The sequence below is a fragment of the Schistocerca nitens genome, chromosome 1, assembly GCF_023898315.1.
Source record: "Schistocerca nitens isolate TAMUIC-IGC-003100 chromosome 1, iqSchNite1.1, whole genome shotgun sequence".
NCBI classification, from domain to species: Eukaryota; Metazoa; Arthropoda; class Insecta; order Orthoptera; family Acrididae; genus Schistocerca; species Schistocerca nitens.
The window spans coordinates 520,132,377-520,157,568 of NC_064614.1; the positions used below are offsets into that span (position 1 = coordinate 520,132,377).

The 25,192-nt window shown below is 40.7% G+C and overlaps 1 protein-coding gene across 2 annotated transcripts in view; it reads left to right on the forward strand.

Moving 5' to 3' along the window:
- The window catches only part of LOC126236208 (mite allergen Der f 3-like), an 83,417-nt gene extending 59,357 nt beyond the window's left edge, over nucleotides 1–24,060 (forward strand). The window contains exons 5-6 of one of the 2 annotated variants that reach the window (XM_049945341.1): nucleotides 8,824–8,973; nucleotides 23,876–24,060. In XM_049945341.1, the coding sequence (XP_049801298.1) occupies nucleotides 8,824–8,973; nucleotides 23,876–24,019 (294 nt within the window). In that variant the 3' untranslated portion in view covers nucleotides 24,020–24,060. Of the gene's footprint in view, nucleotides 1–8,823; nucleotides 8,974–14,519; nucleotides 14,705–23,875 lie in introns of those variants that run through there. The other variant, XM_049945332.1, reaches the window with a different exon arrangement.
- Nucleotides 24,061–25,192: the final 1,132 nt, after the last annotated feature.

Sequence of the window (25,192 nt, forward strand, 5' to 3'; positions counted from 1 at the left end):
AATTTTGTTTTTATTTTGAGCAGTCCATTGTAGCGTACACTATTCTTCAAGTAGTCACTGCTTCTCCCGGCTCCTCGCTTCCAGCTGACGTTGAGAGATCATATCCACGTTTGATCGGCCAGGTATGAATCAGCACAGATATTTTGGATAAATTCTGGAAGCTAGGATCTGTAATCATATTAAGATGGACCTTGCTTATACTTTCCCAGCTACAGTTGGCAGTGTCGTCCGTCGGTAACTGTTGCAAACACTTCTGCCCTCTTTTGTTTATACAGAACACAAATCTTCTAATTCCGCATACTCACTGAGTTGTAACCTTCATCCTGGCTGGTTGTGAGACGTGAGTGTAGGTGTCTGAGAGAGACAGACTTGTTTTATTTAATAATATCTGCACAGATCCCATCTTCACGTAGAGTCTTTTCACTAGCAGGAGAATCTATTGGTTTACTGAGTTTTCCATAGTAAGCATTGCATGTAGTTATTATATAAGTACCATTTGTGTGATGGCGTCAGTTGTATCCCTGACAGCCGGCCTTTGTGGCCGAGCAGTTCTAGGCGCTTCAGTCTGGAACCACGCGACCGCTACTGTCGCAGGTTCGAATCCTGCTTCGGGCATGGATGTGTGTGATGTCCTTAGGTTAGTTAGGTTTAGGTAGTTCTAATTTCTAGGGGACTGATGACTTCAGATGTTAATTCCCATAGTGCTCAGAGCCATTTGAAGTGTTTTATCCCTGACAACTTCATTTTCCGCTACATTCAACTCGAGGTAGTGTTCAACCCAGCGTTCCATCTTCTTACCTAGAGCAATGTCGGCCCCCGGTAGCTGAGTGGTCAGCGCGACGGAATGTCAATCCTAAGTGCCCGGGTTCGATTCCCGGCTGGGTTGGAGATTTTCTCCGCTCAGGGACTGGGTGTTCTGTTGTCCTAATCATCATCATTTCATCCCCATCGAGGCGCAAGTCGCCGAAGTGGCGTCAAATTGAAATACTTGCATCGTCGAACGGTCTACCCGACGGGAGGCCCTAGTCACACGACCTACATCAATAAAGATTTCACCTGCCTTGGGCTTCAGAGGGGCTGTTTTTCTGGCAAAGAGACCAGTTGCTTTCTTAATATAATTATACACTGTCTGTGTACCTACACATCAATTCAGCCACCAGTTATTTGAACAACAACCCTGTCTCTCTCCCTTCTTAACCACTGCTTCCCTTTCATGCCCCTCGACTCTTGTAACAGCCGTCTGGTTTCTGTACAAGCTGTCAATATCCTTCGTTCGCTGTATTTTACCCCTGATACCCTCAGAATTTCAAAGAGTGTATGCCAGTCAACGTTGTCAAAAGCTTTCTTGAAGCCTACAAATGCTGTAAACGTAGCTTTGGCTTTTCTTGTGATGTCGTAGGGTCAGTGTTGCCTCTCGTGTTCCTGTCCTCTTCCGGAATAGTAACTGATCTTCCACGAGGTCGTCTTCTACATGTTTTCCATTCTTCTTAGCATTTTGCAATCATGACTTATTAAAATGGTAGTTCGGTAATATACACATCCCTCAGCACCTGCTTACTTTTGAATTTGAAATTATTATATTCTTTTTGAAGTGTAAGGATATTTTTCCTCTCTCATTCGTCTTGCACCAGATCGTGAAGATTTGCCATGGCTGACTCTCTCAACGCTATCAGTAGTTCTTGTGGAGTGTCTTCTACTTCAGGGACCTTGTTTCGGCTTACGTCTTTCGGTGATCTGTCAAATTCTTCTCAAAAATGGTTCAAATGGCTCTGAGCACTATGGGACTCAACTGTTGAGGTCATTAGTCCCCTAGAACTTAGAACTAGTTAAACCTAACTAACCTAAGGACATCACAAACATCCATGCCCGAGGCAGGATTCGAACCTGCGACCGTAGCGGTCTTGCGGTTCCAGACTGCAGCGCCTTTAACCGCACGAAATTCTTCTCGTAGTATCGTACCTCCCCTCTCATTTTTTCATTTACATCCTTCTCCATTTCTATAATATTGCCTTAAAGTACATCACCCGTGTGTGGACCTGCCGTACACGCCTTCGAACCTGCAGCTTTCCCTTTTCGTCTAGAACTGGTTTCCCAGCTGAGTTCTTGATGTTCATGCAGCTGTTTCTCTTTTCTCCAAAGGCCCCTTTAATTTTCTGTAGACGGTATCTACCTTTCACTTAGTGATATATCCTTTTAAATCATTACATTTGTCATCTAGCCATTCTTGCTTACAAATTATGCACATCTTGCCAGTTGCATTTTTAGACGTTTGTATTCCCTTTCACCTGCTTCATTTGCCGCATTTTTATATTTTCTCCCTTCGTCGGTTAAACTAAATTTCTCCTGTATTATCCAACGCTTGGTTTTAGGCGTTGTCTTTCTACCTATTTGATCCCCTACTGCCTTCACTATTTCCTTTGAAAGCTACCCACTCGTATTTTACTTTGTCTCCTTCCCCTGTTCTAGTCAACTATTGTCTAATGCTCCCTCGGAAACTTCTTTTTGAATTGTAATCTTTGGTTCATCCAACTTATCCAGGTCTTCCGTTGCCCTACCTTTTCCAATTTGTTCAGTTTTAATTTACAATTAACAACCCTCTGGAGGTGCCTTAGAGTTTAAAATCTGGTACCGAAAAGTTTGTCTTACCATTATAAACTGACGGAAAAAAAACCGCAACACCAATAAAGAGCTGTGCGATATAAAGTAAATTTGGTAGGCGTATTTCTACATCTGAACGATTATATCCACTCAGATTTCGCGCCAGTCGCATAACAGTGGCAGTAGTAGCGCCGCTATAAGGATACAAATCAGGTTTTCTTTAAATACGCGCTGTAACGGTCGTGAGCATTAGTTACGTTTGACAGTTGACGTGTTCAGTTGATGTTAATCAGGAATAACTTTTAGACGACAAAGAGGAGACCATTATCAACACCTTATTGAGTCTGAATGAGGTCGTGAAACAGGTCTTCGAGATGCCGGTTGTTCTTTGTGTGACATAGAGGAAAGACTAGGAGAGAATGTAGCCACTGCACATGATGGCTGTGCGGTCGGGAGAGATACGGGCTCTGGACGGCCATGTAGCACTACAGAGAGGGAAGATCCTCGTGTTCGGCGTGTGGCTCTGGCGGATCGTACTGCATTTGCAGCAGCTATTTGGGCAGCAGTTTGCCGGCCGGTGTGGCCGTGCGGTTAAAGGCGCTTCAGTCTGGAACCGCGTGACCGCTACGGTCGCAGGTTCGAATCCTGCCTCGGGCATGGATGTGTGTGATGTTCTTAGGTTAGTTAGGTTTAATTAGTTCTAAGTTCTAGGCGACTGATGACCTCAGAAGTTGAGTCGCATAGTGCTCAGAGCCATTTGAACCATTTTTTTGGGCAGCAGTTTGCCCCACAGTCACGCAACGAACTGTTACGAATCGGTTACTTCAAGGACAGCTCCGAGCCAGATACCCTGTAGCGCTCATTCCACTGACCCCAAACCACCACCATTTGCGACTTCAAGCGCGAGCGCATAGGAGGAAAGGTTGGAGATCGGTTTTGTTTTCTGTTGATAGCTCGTTCTGCCTTGGTGCCAGTGTTGGTCATGTGCTGGAAAAGAGGCTATTTGAGGGCCTGCAACCAACCTGTGTGCGTGGCGTACACATTGCATCTGTACCTGGAGCTATGATTTCGAGTGTGATCTATTTATTTGACCTGCTCTGCTATCATTCACGAACAGCATTCCAGCAGTGTTTAGCTAACAGAGTACCGCTCGCCAATATACCGCCGCTGTAACCCAACATGCTCTACTGACTGTCGAGATGTTGCCTTGGCCTGCTCGATTACTCCATCTGCCAAAATCGAGCACAAATGCGACATCAGCGGATGACAAGTCCAGAATCATCCATAAAACATCATTAACTGTCCCTGTATTGACTGACCAAGTGTAACAGGTATGGAACAGCATGTCACAAAGTGACATCCGCAGCCTATACAAGAGAATGCACTCACGTTAGCATGCTTTCATTACGTACTGGCAATTACACTAGTTATTAATGTACCAATATTTCACATTTGCAAGGGCTTACTTCTCTCTTACATTAACCTGCGATCTTGCAGTGTTTACCTAGATAAATGTGTTCCCAAAAAATTATTACTCTACATTAATTATGGTTTGGTGTTGCAATTTCTTTCCTTCAGTGTATAATCCATCTGGAACCTTCTGGGGTCACTAGGTCTCTTCCATGTATACTTCTTTCGTAATCCTTAAGCCAAGTGTTGGCGAGGATTACGTTCTCTTCCAAATTCTACCAGGCGGCTTCCTCTTTCATTCCTTTCCCCGAAGTCTATCAAATTCCAGTCCCGAATAACTATTAAATTTTTGTGTCCCCTAACTATCTAAATAATTTCTCTCATCTCAGCACACTTTTTTTTTCAATTTCTTCGCATCTGCGGAGCTATTTCGCGTATAAATTTGTACTGTGCTGTCTGTCTTGAGTGCGATAATGCGTTCAGTATGCCGTTCGTAGTAGCTTATTCGTTATTAAACCTACCCCTGCATTTCTCGTTTTTGATTTTGGATTTATGACCCAGTACTCACCTAACCTGAAGTCCTGTTGCCCCTGCCACCGATCTTCACCAACTCCCACTATTTCGAAGTTCCTCCTATCCATTTTCATTTTTAAATTTTCCAACCTACCTGCCCGAATAAGTAATCTAACATTCCAGCCTCTGATCCGTAGAACATCAGTTTTGCTTCACCTGATTGCGACACCCTCCTGAGTAATCCTCGCGCGGAGATCCGAATGGGTGACAACTTTACCTCCGGGATATTTTACCCGAGGGATACCATATAGTAGAGCTGTATGCCCTCAGGAAAATTACGGCTGTAGTTTGAAGTTGCTTTCAACCGTTTCGCAGTACCAGCACAGCAATGCCGTTTCGGTTGATGTCAGATCAGATCAGTCTATCATCCAGACTGTTGTCCCTGTAACTACTGTCAAGGCTGCTGCCCCTCTTCAGGATCCATACTTTTGTCTAGCGTCTCAACAAGTACCCTTTCGTCGTATCGCTAAGGCATGCTAATCTCCTCATCGTCGATTGCGACGTCCATGGTTTCTCGGGGGAGGGGGGGGGGATGCTCAAAATATTTGCCAATCATAGTAACTAATATACGAGGTTCGCCCGGAAAATACGTATAAAAGTTGAATAATAACTTTATTTTACAATTATTCAGGTATTACAATATGGTCTCCTTCAAAGTACACGCCCTGAGACGCGATACACTTCTGCCAGCGCCGTTTCCACTGTTGATAACATTGCTGAAAGTCTTCAGTTGTGATGTTGTTCAGTTGCCGTGTCGTTTCCGCCTTGATGGTTTCCACATCTCCCAAGTGCCGCCCCCGAAGCACCATTCTGCATTTCGGAAACATGAAGAAGTCACGCGGGGCTAAATCGGGTGAATAAGGCGGGTGGTCGGTCACGGTGATTGAGCTTCGGGCCAAAAACTCGCGCACAACGAGCGACGTGTGAGCGGGCGCATTGCCGTGATGAAGGATCCCCCTGCCCCCTTTTGCCTACTCCGGTCGAACTCGCGCCACACGAGCTCTGAGACGTGTAAGAATTTCAACGTAAAAATTTCCGTTCACTTTCTGGCCAGGAGGGACAAATTCCTCGTGAACAATGCCTCTAGAATCAAAGAAAACAATCAACATTGTCTTCACATTGGACCTTGATTTTCGCGACTTTTTTGTTGTCGGTTCTCCTGCTAGTTTCCATTCCTTGCTTTGAGATTTGAGCTCCACATCGGATTCGTAAAACCAGGACTTGTCTCCAGTGATGACTCGGTTGAGAAAGTCCCCTCGTTCCTCTGCTTCCAACCAATCCTTACAGCACTCAACCCTCTTTGCTTTCTGTTCTGTCGTCAAGAGCTTCGGTACGATTTTCGCACACAATTTCTTCATTTCATGTTTTTGTGTCAGTATTTCGGGAACGATTGTTTTGGGGATTGACAACTCGTCAGCAATCATTCTGACTGTCAATCTACGGTCTTTAAGAACACAAGCCAGAATTCGTTCAAGATTTGCATCGGAACTCGATGTCGACGGGCGTCCTGGGCGAGGGTCATCGTTCACTTCTTCACAGCCATCCCGGAACCTTTTTAACCACTTTTTCACGGTTGGTTCCTTCAGAGAATTGTCTCCGTAAACCTGTTTCAAACACTCAAAAATCTCACGACCATTCTTGCCTAGCTTTGCAAGAAACTTGATGTTGACGCGCTGTTCCTCAGTCAGAGAGAGCTCCATGCCGACGGCAGGTGAAGAAGGGTAACTGTCAACAAGCTGCCGCACACTCCCACCTTCACGCAGAGTGCTCTGACTCGAACTGAGCGTTGATGGGATTGATTACAGCAGTAGTCCCATCTGGCGGTGACTGCAACCTGTAAAATAAAGACATTATTCAACTTTTATACGTATTTTCCGGACAAACTTCGTACAAAATCATATGGATAAAGAGCATACATACATGTAATAGCTAAACAAGTTTTTCTGCGAGGATGAAATATTTGGGTGTGGATATATTCCTGGGAACGCAAATTTTTTTTATTTTTTGGGTGGGAATGGTTAAGTTTTCCGCGAGGAGACTATTTGCCCCCCCCCCCCCCCCAGATACACTCCCTGTTACACGTATTGTTAGTGGTGTGAGAGCAAACACAAAATTATGTGCTTCTAGAGAGTGAGAAGAATCTACAATAGGTAGTATCCAAGAGTGGGGATGCATGCATCCAAAATTTTAATGGCTATTTGTGTCCTACTGCACGACATGACAAATGCCATACTGAATGACTTGAACACATGTGTCATGTTATACATCATGATATCGCGTATCATGTTCCTTTACTTGATGCAATGTATTAAATATATGGCACGGGTACTAATACTAACAATTGAAAAGCGCGAATATATCAAGATGTTTTGATTTAAGGGGCTCCGGAACGCCCTATACTTGCAATGTTAAAATAACGCTTATAAATTACATCTTTCCTCACAAAGTATTTGAGGTAGGAAGTTGAACTTTTTACAGATTATTTATTGGAATATGGGCTACAACTTAACACAGGGATTTTACAAAATTTTAGTTCAGTTATTAAAGATGATTTTTTTCTATTGTAATGAAAATTCACAACATTTTTTTGCAATTTTTTATTTATATATTCAAAAATATACAGTTTTTTGGAAAAAGGCTGTGTTAAATTATGCAGAAGGTACTGTGTAACATTTACTGAAAGTTTGAAACAAATATGTTTGGAAGATCCTTAGAAAACATGTAATTAGTATGAGAAAATAAAAGTTTTGGGAATCGAGCGACAAAGATTGGATTAACTTTTTAGTGCATTCCAGGTCCATAGGATGGATTATCTTCATCCTCTGCAAACTCCTCCTCCAGTTTCCTCTTGTTCCTCGTCATGTTTACTCTTGCTTGTATTTCTAGACTCTTTACAGCCCTGTCTGCAGCCCGAAAGCGTTCCTTGTCTAAAGCAAGCATCGCTCGTACCATGTTAGAACCTATCTTCATTCCCATATTTTTAAATACCTTGCACCTTACAATGTTGCCATCATTGAAAATCGCAACAGCATCATACACACCAAAGTGAAGTGTTTCTATTCCAACAAATACAGTCTTGGGGATTCTCGACCATATAACACTATTTACACTTTCATTGGGGTTTTGAGTTTTTCCGTGAATACACTTTTTCAACAGTTCAGGTGCTGCTAAGTCTCTGAAAATAGGTTTTATCACCTCCATTATTGCATGAGGCAGACTATGCTTATGAGTGTACACTTCACCAGTTAGCAATCCTTTGTTATATTTACACGAACTGTCTTCTTCTTTGGCACACAAGCTATGTTGGGGATTTTCATCGTCTTTATTGTTTACAGTAATAACACATACCTTTGGCTTTCCAACATTTCTCCTTTTCTTAAAAGCCTTCAGAGGATTTCTAATAACTTTACTTTTACTCATTATTATACTTCAACAAAACAGAGACTCAAGATACAGAGTTAATTACGAATATTTTCGAGATAACGACAGAGTAAATAAACATGAAACAATCGACAATCACACCAGCGATATATATTGAACCATCACAGGTTAGCCACAACGCATACTTTATCTCACATCACTAAAATGTACCTGATGAACACGGACGTTAATAATAACACCATTTGACAGCAGTTTAACAGCGCCACAGTGGGTCACGCCCATGTAGAACACATTTAAAAAAAAATTTATAAATAGTTGTAGTCTTCGGAATTGAATAAATTATATATCTATTAAAAGGTAATAGTCTGCAGATTCAGAAAACGCAAAGAAGTAAAAATTGAACTTTTCATGATTTTGAGCCTTTCCGGAGCCCCTTAAATGTCTCTGAAGCTGCGAGATAAGTGAAAAGCTAGTCCCCTTCTTTCACAGAACTCTAAGGAGTTTAAAATACGAATTGGGGTAATATCCACATAGAAACCTAGATGTCGAACCCTATGACTTCCATCTCTGCCCACATCTAAACAGCTTGTGGGTGCCACCGTTTCTGGGTCTAGTCATTAGGTTATGGCAACTGTGACTATAAATTTTGCAGTATTGCCGATCTACACTTCAGTGAGGGAGTCAACTTACTGCAGAAACTTTCTAACAATGAGAATTGAGCTAAATTGGATTGTGTCCACATCTAATTACAGTTTCTACATAAGAAGCGCAGTCTTTTACTTCTAGGACGACGTATGATGACAGTGCCTTTGAAAATATTTCATAATTATATGCAGAATTCCAGTAATAAATTTTTTGCAGAGTGATTACGGGAACGACACGCTGGCGCCATGGCTTCAGAAAACCAACCTAACAATCGTCAACAACCAGGAATGTCAGAAAGACTACAGTTTTAATCTCATCCTGCCAGAGCACGTTTGCGCGGGAGACCGTTATTCCGGGATTTGTGGTGTAAGTAATTTTCAGTTTTTTTTACGTTGATAATCAAGCATATGGATATTTTAGACAACTACGGGAGTAATAATTACTCTTTATACTAAAAGATAATCTGCTAACATTTGTTAAAACTAAACAGAAATACCTGGAAATCGTATTCCTGAGATTTTCTGATACGTCTCATTTTTACGTTACATCCACTTCTGTCCAACGGCATGACAAAGGAAATACCTGTCAAATGATACCAAATGGAAGATACAAAAGTAATTTATTGTACAACTTCAAATCAATGTCAGAATGTTTCTCTTATTTCTGTATATTGTATTTATATTTCTTGATTAGCGCGCGCGTTTGTGTGTGTGTGTGTGTGTGTGTGTGTGTGTGTGTGTGTGTGTGTGTAAATGTGTTTGTGTGTGTAAATGACTGGACACAAGTACGAGACATACAAGCACTTATATTGCCAACATTTATAGCATTAACTGGCCAGCTGTTTATTCAGTCGTTACCTTCCTTACCTGCCATTTCATCCTTCACGTCCACTATTCAATCACAGATCTAATATAGATCCACAAACCTTTCAATACCATCCTACCAAATGAGTTTTTCTGTCTGTAGCTTTCACATCTGTCTTACTTTTTTTCTGGTCATCAGTATTCTGACTGGTTTGATGAGGTCCGCCAAGAATTCCTCTCCTGAGCCAATCTCTTGATCTCAGAGTAGCACTTGCAACCAGCGTCGTCAGTTATTTGCTGGATGTATTTCTGTCTCTGTCTTCCTCTACAGTTTCTGCCCTCTACAGCTCCCTTCAGTACCATGGATGTCATTCCCTGATGTCTTAACAGATGTCCTATCATCCTGTCCCTTCTCCTTGTCAGTATTTTGAACATATTCCCTTCCTCTCCGATTCTGCGCGGCACTCCTCCACTCTTCATTTCTTATCTTATCAGCATTCGTCTGTAGCACCACATCTCAAATGCTTTGATTCTCTTCCGTTCCGGTTTTCCCACAGTCCCTATTTCACTACAATACAATGCTGTACTCCAGATGTACATTCTCAGAAATTTCTTCCTCAAATTATGGCTGATATTTGATATTAATAGACTTCTCTTGGCCAGGAATGCCCTTTTTGCCAGTGCTAGTCTGCTTTTGAAGTCCTCCTTGCTCCGTTCGTCATTGGTTATTTTACTGCCTAGGTACAGAATTCCTTAACTTCAGCTACTTCGGACCATCATTCCTGATGCTAATGTTCTCGCTGTTCTCATTTCTACTACTCCTCATTACCTTCGCTTTTCTTCGATTTGCTTTCAACCCATACTCTGTACTCATTAGACTTCATTCTATTCAGCAGATCATGTAATTCTTCTTTACTTTCACTCAGGTTAGCAATGTCATCAGTGAACCGTATCACTATTATTCTTCCACCTTGAATTTTACTTCCACTCCAAAAACTTCCTTTTATTTCCATCATTGCCTCTTTGATGTACAGATTGAACATAAGGGGCGAAAGACCATATCCCTGTCTTACCCCCTTTTTAATCCGAACACCTCGTTCTTGGTCGTCCACTCTTGTTACTCCCTGTTGGCTCTTCTACACATTGTATATTACCCGTCTCTCCCTGTAGCTTACCCCTATTTTTCTCAGAATTTCGAACATAAAGCATCATTTTACATTGTGGAACGCTTTTTCCAGGTCGACAAATCCTATGAAAGTGTCTTGATTTTTCTTTAGTCTTGCTTCCATTACCAACGCAACGTCAGAATTGGCTGTCTAGTGCTTTTACCTTTCCTAAAGACAAACTGATCATCATGTAACACATCCCCGATTTGTTTTATATTCTTCTGTATATTATTCTTGTCTGCAACTTCTATGCATGTGCAGTTAAGATAATTGTGTGATAAATCTCGCACTTCCCAGCTCTTGCAGTCTTCGGAATTGTGTGCACAATATTTTTCCGAAAGTAGGATGATATATCGCCAGGCTCATACATTCTACACAGTAACGTGAATAGTCTTTTTTTTTTAGTTCCCCCAATGATTTTAGAAATAATGATGGTGTGTTATCTATCCGTTCAGCCTTTTTTGAACTCAAGTTCCCCAAAGCCCTTTTAAATTATGATTCTAATAATACTGGATCCACTGTCTCTTCTATATCGACTCCTGATTCTTCTTCTATCACATCAGACAAATCTTCCCCCTCATAGGGGCCTTTAGTGTATTCTTTCCATCTATCCGCTCTTCCTCTGCATTTCACAGTTGCATCCCTCTTGCACTCTTAATTCTGGTCATCAATATTCTGACTGGTTTGATGAGGTCCGCCAAGAATTCCTCTCCTGAGCCAATCTCTTGATCTCAGAGTAGGTTGTTTTGACTTTCCTGTATGCTGAGTCAGACCGTCCGACAATCATTTCTTTTTCGATTTTTTCACACTTTTCATGTAGACATTTCGTCCGAGCTTCTCTGCCTTTCCTATTTATTTCATCCCTCGGCGACTTGTATTTCTGAATTTCTTAATTTCCCTAAACACTTCTGTACTTCCGTCTTTCATCGATCAACTGAATCATTTCTTCTCTTTCCCATGGCTTCCTCGCAATTACCTTCTTTGTACCGATGTCTACCTTTCCAACTTCTGCGATTGCTCTTTATAGAGATGTCGATTCCTCTTCAACTGTACTGCCTACTGAACAAATTCTTATTGCTGAATCCATAGCCTAAGAGAATTTGAAGCGTATCCCGTCATTCCGTAGTACTTCTTTGCTTACTGATTCTTCCTGAATATTCTCTTAAACTTCCCCTGAATCTATATCTGCTCCTTGGTACGCTTTATAATCTAGTATCTGATATCGAATTCTCTATCTGACCATTATGTAATCTATATGAAATCTTCCCGTATCTCCTGGCCTTTTACAAATATACCTTCTACTCTTCTGATTCTTGAACAGAGTATTTGCTATTACTAGTTGAAATTTACTACAGAAATCAACTAGTGTTTGTCCTCTCTCATTCCTGAACCCCAAGCCATTATTCTCCTGTAAACTTTCCTACCCCTAAAACTGCTTTCCAGTCCCCCATTGAGTATTACCTTTTCAACATCCTCATATACTTTCCCTATCTCTTCAGATTTAGCTTGCGACGTCAGCATGTATACCTTAAATATCGTTATCGGTGTTGGTTTGCTACCGATTCCGATGAGAACAATCCTATCACTGAACTGTTCACAGTAACACACTCTCTGCCCTACTTTCCTACTCATAACGAATCCTGCTCCTATTATACTATTTTCTGATTTTGTTGATTTTAATCTGGCCAGTAATCCTTGTCTCTTTCCATTTTACTTCACTACTACATCTAAACTGAGCCTTTGCATTGCCATCTTGCAGAACCCTCAGACTAATCGAAGCCTTCTCTTTCCTTTCCTCAATACAGAGTTTACTTGGTTATACCGACAACAGCGATTTTTAGAATGATTCCTAAATGGTTGTAGGATGTGATGTGCTCCAGATGTTCACCACCAACATCGTAATCAGTTTCTATTGGATTAGTTCTCTTCTCTGCAACGCTAGGAGAGGCAGTTGGGCATCTGGCGCTTTGAGAGCCAGTGGTATGAGGCGGCAATGCAGAAATCGGTGATGTCAGCAAAGAGGTACTCAGGGGATGTACATTTATTCTGACGCGAAATCAAGTGTGGTGTGCGTACTGTAAGGCCTTCGGTACACCCACCATCAGATTATTTGACCTGTCGCTCTAACGAAGTAGGCGTGTGTCAGCAATATGTCTCGTGGTCTTATCGTGGCGTGTTTATCTTCTGCCGTTAGGTCAGACGATAGAAATGCCATTTGCACGGTTAGAGTAGCAGATTGACGGTGACCAACTTTAAACAGAACTTGATTAATTTTCACACACATTTATTAAAATAATAACAAGCATAAACATTACGTAACTTGATTCTGTATGCGATTTACAATTGACAATCTGAAGTTCCTTTGGTTTTGGTACGTTAATCTTATTCTCACATATCTCTGATACTTGACAAAAGTGTCTATTCATTTATCTTCATGGCTATGTACAGGAATATGATAATCTTACTAGGCACAGACTGAAACTTGACTATCAGCTGGTACAGACAAATGCAGACTAATGCAGACTGACTAATCGGAGGTCTGTACACCCGTTATACCTTGCGCGTTCAGGTATCACTGCGCGAGGGTCATCCACGAGGAGAAAAGGTTTTACGTTAGCAGCAATCTCATTGGCTGCGTTACATATTAATACGTGGACCGGCGGAAGCAGAATTTGGTCCATCTCTAAGGCAGCGCCATCTCGTAGTGCGGAAATGGACGAGCGCTGCGCCTGCGCTGTTGTGCTTAGTGGGGCATGCTCTAGTGGGAAAGTTGTGTATGCACTGACTACGCAGGACTATGTACACAACATCAAGTAATTGTTATTAATAAATATTTGCTAACAAAATTTGCTTGCAGACCGTAGGAGTCTAGGGGTGATAAACACTATCTTTCAGTAATTTTACATAGGCAGGAAATGTTGCCATTAATAAATAAATGAATAACTTTGTCATAACCGAAGACGTACGATCTTATGTGAACTATATCGGTTGTATACTCGTGTTACAGAATTGCGTCATATTCGGCAGTCGTCGATAGGATGTTTTTCGACCTTGTCATGTGGTAGACAATGCTGTCGTACCGTTAATAGTTTATGATTAGTGTGAACAAGTTCATTTTGTGGTGTTTCTTAAATAAACGAGCAATAGTGGCATCCTGTGTAAAAAAATTTTTGCACAAAGAAAACCTTCCCGCTTCATTACGTAAAACATAGACAGCAGTATCGCACTTCCGGAATCCGACAGCGCTGCTACGGCTCTGCAAGGGGACACAAAACTACGAGAGCATCTCCACATAACGGATAGGGAGAATTCCTATGCGTTGGCTCACTAAGTCAGTTCAAGGACGGAGTGGCTTAATTATCGCAAAACTCGTGTGGGGAATCGTGGCCACTTATACTGTACGCCCCTTATACCACCATCTACGGACTCACCTGCAAAACAGGTTTAGTAGGAGTGGGGGTTCTTGCAAAGTAAAGTAAAAGAAAAATATAGATTGCGTTTTAAAAAACATCGTTAAGAAGACACCGTTAAAAATTATTTATTTATTATTTCCACAAGTGAACCCTCGGTCGTTGCATATTATCAGGTGGAATACAGCGAAAAATTTCCAAATTTGAGAATATCGAACAACGTATATATGGCTTTTTAAGTTCTAATTTGTATTACAGTACGTAATTTGTAGTAGTAATTCTCTTGAAAAAGGCCAAAGTTTGAATATGAGCAGTCGAGATCGACAAAGATGTTTGATAAAATGCTTTATCTGACTGTGTACATCGCTCAGTAACAGGTATTCAATAGATACTCGAATTTAAGGTCTCATAACATTAACGCAATCAAAGCTCACCACGAAATACGCAGTGTATTAGTGCTTTCTTATAATGTGAATAAGACTGAAGTTTGTTGTTGTTTATTTCTATTTTATAATGCATTGATATGTTTGCAGGGGGATTCTGGAGGACCTCTTTATGTGAACGAGCAGCTTGTGGGCCTAGTTTCCTTTTCTCGGTACTGTTCAGGCCTTACACCACCGAGCGTCTACACCAGGGTCCCAGTGTTTGTCGACTGGATCAAAGAAAACGCACAGTAGTGGATCGCCTTCAAAAACAAATAAAGGAAAAACATAGACGACGTGAAGAGGCGTTTTATTTATACCCTTGCTTATTTGCTGTCTCAATAATTAACAGCTTATCTGCATTTCACGTTATCCAAAGCATTTTTCACGTTCATGTTACTAACCAAACTATCATGTAACTCCTCCTTCTTTTATAGTTCCGATAAAACTGAAACTATGTAACCGACCGCCGGCATGGTAGCTCAGCGTGTTCGGTCAAAGAATTAGCTACCCTCTATAATAATAATAATAAAAAAACTGAGTGACTGGATCAACTATGAACTTGAACGGGTGTCACGGAACGTCCGCCCCGAACAAATGCAACGAACAATTACGAACAAAATGAGACAATCCAAGAAAACAAAGATAAAAACCGGCAGTCCAAAACGGTCCCTTGCCCTTTTGAGGAAACTCTACAGAGTATATTCCAGGTAGCTATATGTTGTGGTGAACGACAAAGAAGAAGGGTACTTCCTTGACTGAATCTTCCACTCTGCAATGTATACTGGTAGATTGAAGCTTTGAGGCGTAGTGGAGTGTACTCTGGCAGACTGAAACTGTTGGGAGTGCTTGAATGGTTCAATCGGTAGAGCACCACTGTGAAACCCAGCCCCAGTTCAAGATGTTACATCTGCGCCGCAGAGTGGGGGCTACGTTCTGGTACAATTATGTGTACAACGCTTGAAGCCTGCAGTGACTACGACGGGTGAGATCCGTCGGCATTTGTTGCAGCTCAAAAACACGACCTTAGCTGTACTGAGAATAGCATACAGTTACTGCCTGTACTAGGATACTGAAATCGAGCATTACAAAATTAAAACCAAAATATGCAACAATGCTCCTCAAAAACAAACGAATGAGAAGAAGAATGGCTCAACGCAAAACAGGAAGAACCTATAAAATCACTGTCCCACATCATTATCTTTTGCCTGCATGAATCAAGGATCATGTTTAAGGTAAGAGTGTAGTTTTTGTAATACATAAGGCAATAAACATGTAAAAATTATGCTCTCGGTCTCCATACATGGTTTAACAGTATAAGCTCATTTATATTATTCGTATGTGGTTTAATGAATATCACATATCACTACACACAAACTCACTATTCAGTTTTCGAGAGTAGTTTGACTTCGATCGGCAAGTGCATTGTTTACAGTATATTCCTATTGGTTAATTGCGGTAAGCGTTTCGTCACTGCTGTTCATGATCTATACAGATGAGATAGTAAATGGTGCTAACTACAGCCTCATACTTTTCACTTCTCAAGAAGAAACTAAAGTGGCAAGAGTTCAAAATGAAGATAGTGTAGTACACATTTGTTGAGTAACAGCACATGACTTTTACACTTCTGAGGACACTTAATAAGTGACTTTACGAGTGAGATGGTTAGCCTAGCATATGAAAGAGATGAAAGAGTCGTTTCTGCGGAGATGATAGTTACATAATGTCCTACTGTCTGTAGACGACCATCTCCAATTTTTCCTTACTTTAATTAGGACTTTCTCGGATTCCTGATGGCGATACTATTACACATTATCATCCAGGTGCCATTCGCAGTAGGCAGAGAGTTACCTTTATTGTCGTTTCGTAGGCTCCACGAATTTTAGTACCGTACGGAATCATTTAAAATGCTTCGTCTACAAATCTGATATTACATTTCTGTAGTAATTACACTGAAGAAGTGTTCAGGCAACTGGAAAAGTATCCATGGTAACAAGATATGAATCATAGCTACTTGGAGAAACATGTATACATTTAGGTTACGTCAAACAATCCCACTCTAGATACAACATGGGACTCTACTAGTAACACCAAGAATCGCTCTTGTGGTTTCTGTCCTACTTTAGACAGGATATATATGCTTGCACTTTAATCCGGCACTTTTCACGACCTTAAGAGGGCAAGTTCTCGCCTCTACCGCAAATGGATGGGCCTAATCTGCTATCTATGAAACCACAGTACAATTAGTCGTTGATCAGTCTCCTATTCTCTATTTAACTATAACTACTCCACTTATCAACGCTTATTTACATTAATAGGCTAACACTCATTCTAGTTACTGCTGTTTATGAACAAGAATTAATTGGTAGTTTTGAAGGTTGAGGCAGCTTTCTACTTACTTCATGCTCTAATCTATACTTCAGTAAATAAGGCTGTCACAGTCTCACCCTCTGTCACCTTCCAGTCCATCCAGCATCTTATATGCGCCTTTCCTCCGGACTTGTCAGAACCACCACTGGTCGGCCCCGTCGCTGCATGGTGGACTGCACGTTCAACAAAACGTTTGCAATACTCGATGCAAAACTGTTTGTGACGGCTAATTTGTGTCGTTATGTCCTGGACCGTATTTGAAAGCCTGTGCCTCTTCCGTGATTGACAACTGTTTCTTGTGAAGTGATTGAGTAGCTCAGATGGTAGAGCACTTGCCCGCGAAAGACAAAGGTCCCGAGTTCGAGTCTCGGTCTGACACACAGTTTTGCTGCACGGGTTAGCTGCGCAGCCCAGGGCGTCTTGTGACGGTCCACGCGCCTCCCCCCGTCAGAGGTTCGAGTCCTCCCTCGGGCATGGGTGTGCGTGTCGTCCTTAGCGTAAGTTGGTATAAGTCAGATTAAGTAGTGTGTAAGCTTAGGGACCGATGACCTAAGCAGTTTGGTCCCATAAGACCTTACCACAAATTTCCAATTTTTTTTCCCTTGTGAAACGTGTTGTGTGTTGATAGTTATAAAGTAACATTATAGTTAGTACGATGTTTTGTTTTTCAGATAATTATTACAACTCTTTACTCTGCCGCATTTTTGTGGTCAAGGGACACGTTATCGCATACAGTAAACATGACCTCGATTCAATTTTACATATCACTAATGAATTAGTTACATAACAAACATTGGACTAATAGTACTATACTACTCGTCACCAGACCAGCACTTTATTGTACGGTGTAAATACGAAAAAGGTATAGCTGAGATATATTAAAATGTGGGTGATATTATACACGGTGAAGAAAAACTCGCCCACTCGGACTTCGCAGCACGATTCCTCACATACTAGCATTAAAAAATTGTCTAATACGAAATTTCGTAATGCAATATATATATCTGGTAGGAAATGGACATTAAGATTAGAAATCTCGCAACACATTCATCACATGTACGGTAATGAGTTATGTCAGCATATAGGAGTAGTACTGTGGAGTTTGTGGAGTGGATAACGTTTTGAGTTAGCATGCGGGAGGTCAAGAGTTCGATTCTGCGTCGAGGCGTATTTGTTTTTATTTGCTACATATAGTGTGCGTGGTACGGTATCTAGTGTCTTAATCGTCATACAGCGATTCCTTTGTCAGCTTTTAAAGAAGCCTTGTGCATATCGAGGACGCGAAATGTTTCGCACAACCGTACCTACTACATTCCAAACCCTTTTTCTGTATATCATTTCCCGACGGTCTAATTGACTAGTACCAACAACTATTATTCTTGCCACGTGCAGGTCCGTTACACTTCGTTAGTGCCTTACGTCACCAGTAGGGCTTCTGGGGCGGCAGGTAATAATGAAATGGTCTTTACTTCGTTATGTCATAATGGAAATACTCTTTAATTGTCTGCGCGTGCTTTCCATCTACAAGAGCTTGAAAACTATTTTTACGGCCAGCCATACAGCCATACAGAACATACCATAATTTCCAGTCTGCTAATCACCATTACTCTTTGCGCTTACTCAAAAAAAATGTTCTTACTTCTTGTATATAAAAATTTTAAGGTTTAGCTGACTAATATATTCTATAAAAGTACACTCCGAAAAAATATCTCTTAGTACTGTAACTAATATCCCTGTCGGAAACAGTACTATTAACAGTTCACAATATACATAAATGACCTTGTGGATGAAATCGGAAGTTCACTGAGACTTTTTGCGGATGATGCTGTGGTGTATCGAGAGGTTGTAACAATGGAAAATTGTACTGAAATGCAGGAGGATCCGCAGCGAATTGACGCGTGGTGCAGGGAATGGCAATTCAATCTCAAGTGTAATGTGCTGCGAATACATAGAAAGAAAGATCCCTTATCGTTTAGCTACAATATAGCAGGTCAGCAACTGGAAGCAGTTAATTCCATAAATTATCTGGGAGTACGCATTAGGAGTGATTTAAAGTGGAATGATCATATAAAGTTGATCGTCGGTAAAGCAGATGCCAGACTGAGATTCATTGGAAGAATCCTAAGGAAATGCAATCCGAAAACAAAGGAAGTAGGTTACAGTACGCTTATTCGCCCACTGCTTGAATACCGCTCAGCAGTGTGGGATCCGTACTAGACAGGGTTGATAGAAGAGATAGAGAAGATCCAACGGAGAGCGGCGCGCTTCGTTACAGGATCATTTAGTAATCGCGAAAGCGTTACGGAGATGATAGATAAACTCCAGTGGAAGACTCTGCAGGAGAGACGCTCAGTAGCTCGGTACGGGCTTTTGTTGAAGTTTCGAGAACATACCTTCACCGAGGAATCAAGCAGTATATTGCTCTCTCCTGCGTATATCTCGCGAAGAGACCCTGAGAATAAAATCAGAGAGATTAGAGCCCACACAGAGGCATACCGACAATCCTTCTTTCCACGAACAATACGAGACTGGAATAGGAGAACCGATAGAGGTACTCAAGGTACCCTCCGCCATACACCGTCAGGTGGCTTGCGGAGTATGGATGTAGATGCAGAACAGTTCATTGGCTTTGTGAACATTGAGGGCGGTACGTAGACAATCACTTCTGCGAAAACTTAGCGATCCAGGATGGAGTACAGTCGAGTTCACTTCCTACTTTTACCGAAAACCCATTCAAGTCTGCCCAGCCCTGACGCCATGCGAGGCACAATGCACATGGGTGTTTGACTCATACAAGTGGAAACGTCGGTGCGAAGTGTGTCCTACCATTGCCTCTCTGAGTGTACTTGTATGGGGTTACATCTGCTATCAACCGCCCTACGCACAGGTAGCAGAATCTAAATAGCCCCTTTCTCGGACACATATTAATTAATAGCTCTATCATTTAGCAATTTCCGATCTTAATTTGTATATAAATAGAGTTATGCATGCTGTAGTTACTGAAAAAGTCTTAGCTCGACTGTATTTAAACTCTGACAACTAGAACATTACCTCTGAACTGCCTCTTTAAGATTTCTCGTAACCAACGTTATTTACAATATAGTCTTGAGACTTGATACAACTGTACAATTTCATGAATGTAGCCAATTGCTGTGATTAGAACTTTGTATTACAAATACAAATGATATTCTGTCATGAATAAAGACGTTTTCATTCTAATGTAGTTCTTAGTAAGTAACTTGAAAACTAATAGAGGTAGCTTATTTGTGTCACATTCTTAATGTTTTCTCATCAAACTGAGGCTACATAGGAATTTTCAGCTTTTTGAGTCCAATATTTAACGGCTTTAATTTTTTGTAAAAACTCTGATTTTAACCAAAATCTTGCTCTGATAAAGTTGACACTTGTGACTTTTAATTATGACTCACATTTGGTCAATTTTTAGAATTCTAATTGTACTACTCAGAGCCTTTTATTTTTTTAAGATCAGATGTTTTGCCTAACTTAGTCATTTAATCGTTCTGAGACGTTTTATTGTTAATATTAATGTACTTAAGCATACACTGACGAAGCTAGCGAAAGTTATATTAGTTTTTAATTTCACTCTTAGATTATGATGCAATCCTTTGTATGTTAAGCGCAGGCAGGTTATGATGACGTGGTGCTGGTAGTACTGAACTGAGGTAAGCCCTGACACTCTCGCTCGCCTCTGTACCTCTTACAGTGACACGGCTCTTGTTTCGCCTCTTTATCCCCTATTTATTCTTCAACAAAATTATTATAAACAAGTAATGTTACTATAGCTGACTTCTTTTAAATGAAACTGATTTTAGCTATATTTTCCTTAATACCAAACACACTAAATTTAAATATGTATATGCAGATTTTTCTTTCGTTTTGACTAGCAGTAGTTCACCAGTATTTAAACTATTGGAGGCAGATTTTGTTGCAAGTCGCCTTTTTTGTCCAAGACAGTTTTATGTATGGATGATCCAGCCTGTACTTTCTTTTCATCCATGATATAACTTTCTTCCGCATTACCATCTTGCACATTATTCCCGAACTCCGTACCTTCCTGCACCTATCCCTCATTCCTCATACTCTAATAAACAGTTCCGGTGCTTCGTAATTATTGCCCATATAACTTCAAATAAAAGGCTCCGTAATCATTCCAGAATCTGGTAAAGTTAACACTAAGTGGATTTGTTCAAAGTCAGTCATTCCTTTTTATTTAGTTAAAATATCTCTATGAATCACATTTAGACACTTAACCTGATCACGAATAAACAAGGATGATCCATTATTATCTTACCTATACCAGTTGGTACCAAAGCTTCGTGCTGTACTGGTCTAGGAAGTTTCCAGTAGATCCTATGATCCTATGATCCTGTATTCTGAACCACCGTGCTTCCAACATTCAGGTTCCCACTATCATTATTTCGGTTGTTTGTATGAATGATGGAAGATCTATTATTATTCTATATCTGCTGCTCAATAGTAGCTACTCTTTCCACTTAATTCAGATATTCAGTGAACCTATTCACGTAATCTCCAGGTGCGGAAATGATTCTTTTCTGCCAATACAAAGGCAGCCTATCGTCTAGTCCCATGATTTTCTTTCCCGGATTCACCTTTTCTGTCGGAAGTGACAGGCGTGAAACCGAATATCATTATTTCGGTTGTTTGTATGAATGATGGAAGATCTATTATTATTCTATATCTGCTGCTCAATAGTAGCTACTCTTTCCACTTAATTCAGATATTCGGTGAACCTATTCACGTAATCTCCAGGTGCGGAAATGATTCTTTTCTGCCAATACAAAGGCAGCCTATCGTCTAGTCCCATGATTGTCTTTCCCGGATTCACCTTTTCTGTCAGAAGTGACAGGCGTGAAACCGAATTTCTAGAGAAGTCTTTGACTGATTCAACACGGAGCAAATTTTTTAAACCTCCAAAATTCTCTCTGAAACATCGTTTTGTTTTTTATGTGACTAGTACTCTTTAAGAAATTCAGTTTTAAATTCAGAAAGAGTTTTTCATCTATGATTACACCAGCTGACCATCGAAATCCCCTCCTGACAAATGGCTTCTTATGAAAGAAATTTTCTCACATTCTGACCATGCATTTGGTAAAACATGCTCAAAATCATTTCAGAACTCTAGCAGGTGAATTTGTTTGTCTCGATCAAGACGTAAAAATTGACGACATCCATAAAAGCAGAGTCAACTACAGCAATATGCTAAACAGTAGTATTACATGAGCTAGCAGAGGTTTCTCTATTTCCTATGTTAGTAATATTAATATTTAGTTCTTCTACTTGCAGTATTACTGTCTCCAGTGTGCCAGAAATTTTTTTATCAACATCCTTACATAATTTCTCACAGTCAGATTTTACTTTCTTAATATCCCCCTGACAAGCATTCACTTCATTAGTTATTTCCTCAAATCGATTAGAGCGAAGTTTGTAGCCTGTTGCCCTACTTTGACCTGCAGATCATGATGGTTACAATCATTTTTATAATTTAAGCTATTCAGTTTGAATTCATTTCATCCTTTAATTCTTTATTGCTAGATTCAATGTTACTGCTTAACTGTTTACTACTTGATTCCAGCTTATCGTTCTCTTATTTATGATGCGACTCAAGTTTAGAAAACAGTAATTGTATCCAACTTGATGCCTCTACCTTGTCTCTTCGCATTCCAGCCGGATTTAAAGGAGTTTATATTATTCACTAACTTGCCTGAAATTCAGACATATTGAACTCATGAACCATCCTTGTTCGCCGGCTGGGGTGGCCGAGCGGTTATAGGCGCTACAGTCTGGAACCGCGCGACCGCTACGATCACAGGTTCGAATCCTGCCCCGGGCATGGATGTGTCTAAGTTCTAGGGGACTGATGACCTCAGAAGTTAAGTCCCATAGTGCTCAGAGCCATTTGAACCATCCTCGTTCATTTCGGTTTCTAATTCTGAGGATTCATACTCAGAGACTGATTCCATTTTAACTTTACATCATCCTCATCAGTAGAATCTATTTTTAATAGCCTGTTGGAAACAAATAACAAAAACTTTAAATATTGTTGACTTACTTTCTTGACCTCGACAAACGATGCTGGCACGGTGTACCAGCAAACGTGGTGCGACGTGTTGTGTCAGTTTCCTGGGCTGATAATAACCATATATGGAGCAGCTGATAATAACCAAATGGCCGTTACTTCGTCATCATGAAAAGACTTAATTTCTCCTTGTGTACTTTCCATCTATCTATTTGTGGTGTTTCTTAAATAAACGAGCAATAGTGGCATCCTGTGTAAAAAATTTTTTGCACAAAGAAAACCTTCCCGCTTCATTACGTAAAACATAGACAGCAGTATCGCACTTCCGGAATCCGACAGCGCTGCTACGGCTCTGCAAGGGGACACAAAACTACGAGAGCATCTCCACATAACGGATAGGGAGAATTCCTATGCGTTGGCTCACTAAGTCAGTTCAAGGACGGAGTGGCTTAATTATCGCAAAACTCGTGTGGGGAATCGTGGCCACTTATACTGTACGCCCCTTGTACCACCATCTACGGACTCACCTGCAAAACAGGTTTAGTAGGAGTGGGGGTTCTTGCAAAGTAAAGTAAAAGAAAAATATAGATTGCGTTTTAAAAAACATCGTTAAGAAGACACCGTTAAAAATTATTTATTTATTATTTCCACAAGTGAACCCTCGGTCGTTGCATATTATCAGGTGGAATACAGCGAAAAATTTCCAAATTTGAGAATATCGAACAACGTATATATGGCTTTTTAAGTTCTAATTTGTATTACAGTACGTAATTTGTAGTAGTAATTCTCTTGAAAAAGGCCAAAGTTTGAATATGAGCAGTCGAGATCGACAAAGATGTTTGATAAAATGCTTTATCTGACTGTGTACATCGCTCAGTAACAGGTATTCAATAGATACTCGAATTTAAGGTCTCATAACATTAACGCAATCAAAGCTCACCACGAAATACGCAGTGTATTAGTGCTTTCTTATAATGTGAATAAGACTGAAGTTTGTTGTTGTTTATTTCTATTTTATAATGCATTGATATGTTTGCAGGGGGATTCTGGAGGACCTCTTTATGTGAACGAGCAGCTTGTGGGCCTAGTTTCCTTTTCTCGGTACTGTTCAGGCCTTACACCACCGAGCGTCTACACCAGGGTCCCAGTGTTTGTCGACTGGATCAAAGAAAACGCACAGTAGTGGATCGCCTTCAAAAACAAATAAAGGAAAAACATAGACGACGTGAAGAGGCGTTTTATTTATACCCTTGCTTATTTGCTGTCTCAATAATTAACAGCTTATCTGCATTTCACGTTATCCAAAGCATTTTTCACGTTCATGTTACTAACCAAACTATCATGTAACTCCTCCTTCTTTTATAGTTCCGATAAAACTGAAACTATGTAACCGACCGCCGGCATGGTAGCTCAGCGTGTTCGGTCAAAGAATTAGCTACCCTCTATAATAATAATAATAAAAAAACTGAGTGACTGGATCAACTATGAACTTGAACGGGTGTCACGGAACGTCCGCCCCGAACAAATGCAACGAACAATTACGAACAAAATGAGACAATCCAAGAAAACAAAGATAAAAACCGGCAGTCCAAAACGGTCCCTTGCCCTTTTGAGGAAACTCTACAGAGTATATTCCAGGTAGCTATATGTTGTGGTGAACGACAAAGAAGAAGGGTACTTCCTTGACTGAATCTTCCACTCTGCAATGTATACTGGTAGATTGAAGCTTTGAGGCGTAGTGGAGTGTACTCTGGCAGACTGAAACTGTTGGGAGTGCTTGAATGGTTCAATCGGTAGAGCACCACTGTGAAACCCAGCCCCAGTTCAAGATGTTACATCTGCGCCGCAGAGTGGGGGCTACGTTCTGGTACAATTATGTGTACAACGCTTGAAGCCTGCAGTGACTACGACGGGTGAGATCCGTCGGCATTTGTTGCAGCTCAAAAACACGACCTTAGCTGTACTGAGAATAGCATACAGTTACTGCCTGTACTAGGATACTGAAATCGAGCATTACAAAATTAAAACCAAAATATGCAACAATGCTCCTCAAAAACAAACGAATGAGAAGAAGAATGGCTCAACGCAAAACAGGAAGAACCTATAAAATCACTGTCCCACATCATTATCTTTTGCCTGCATGAATCAAGGATCATGTTTAAGGTAAGAGTGTAGTTTTTGTAATACATAAGGCAATAAACATGTAAAAATTATGCTCTCGGTCTCCATACATGGTTTAACAGTATAAGCTCATTTATATTATTCGTATGTGGTTTAATGAATATCACATATCACTACACACAAACTCACTATTCAGTTTTCGAGAGTAGTTTGACTTCGATCGGCAAGTGCATTG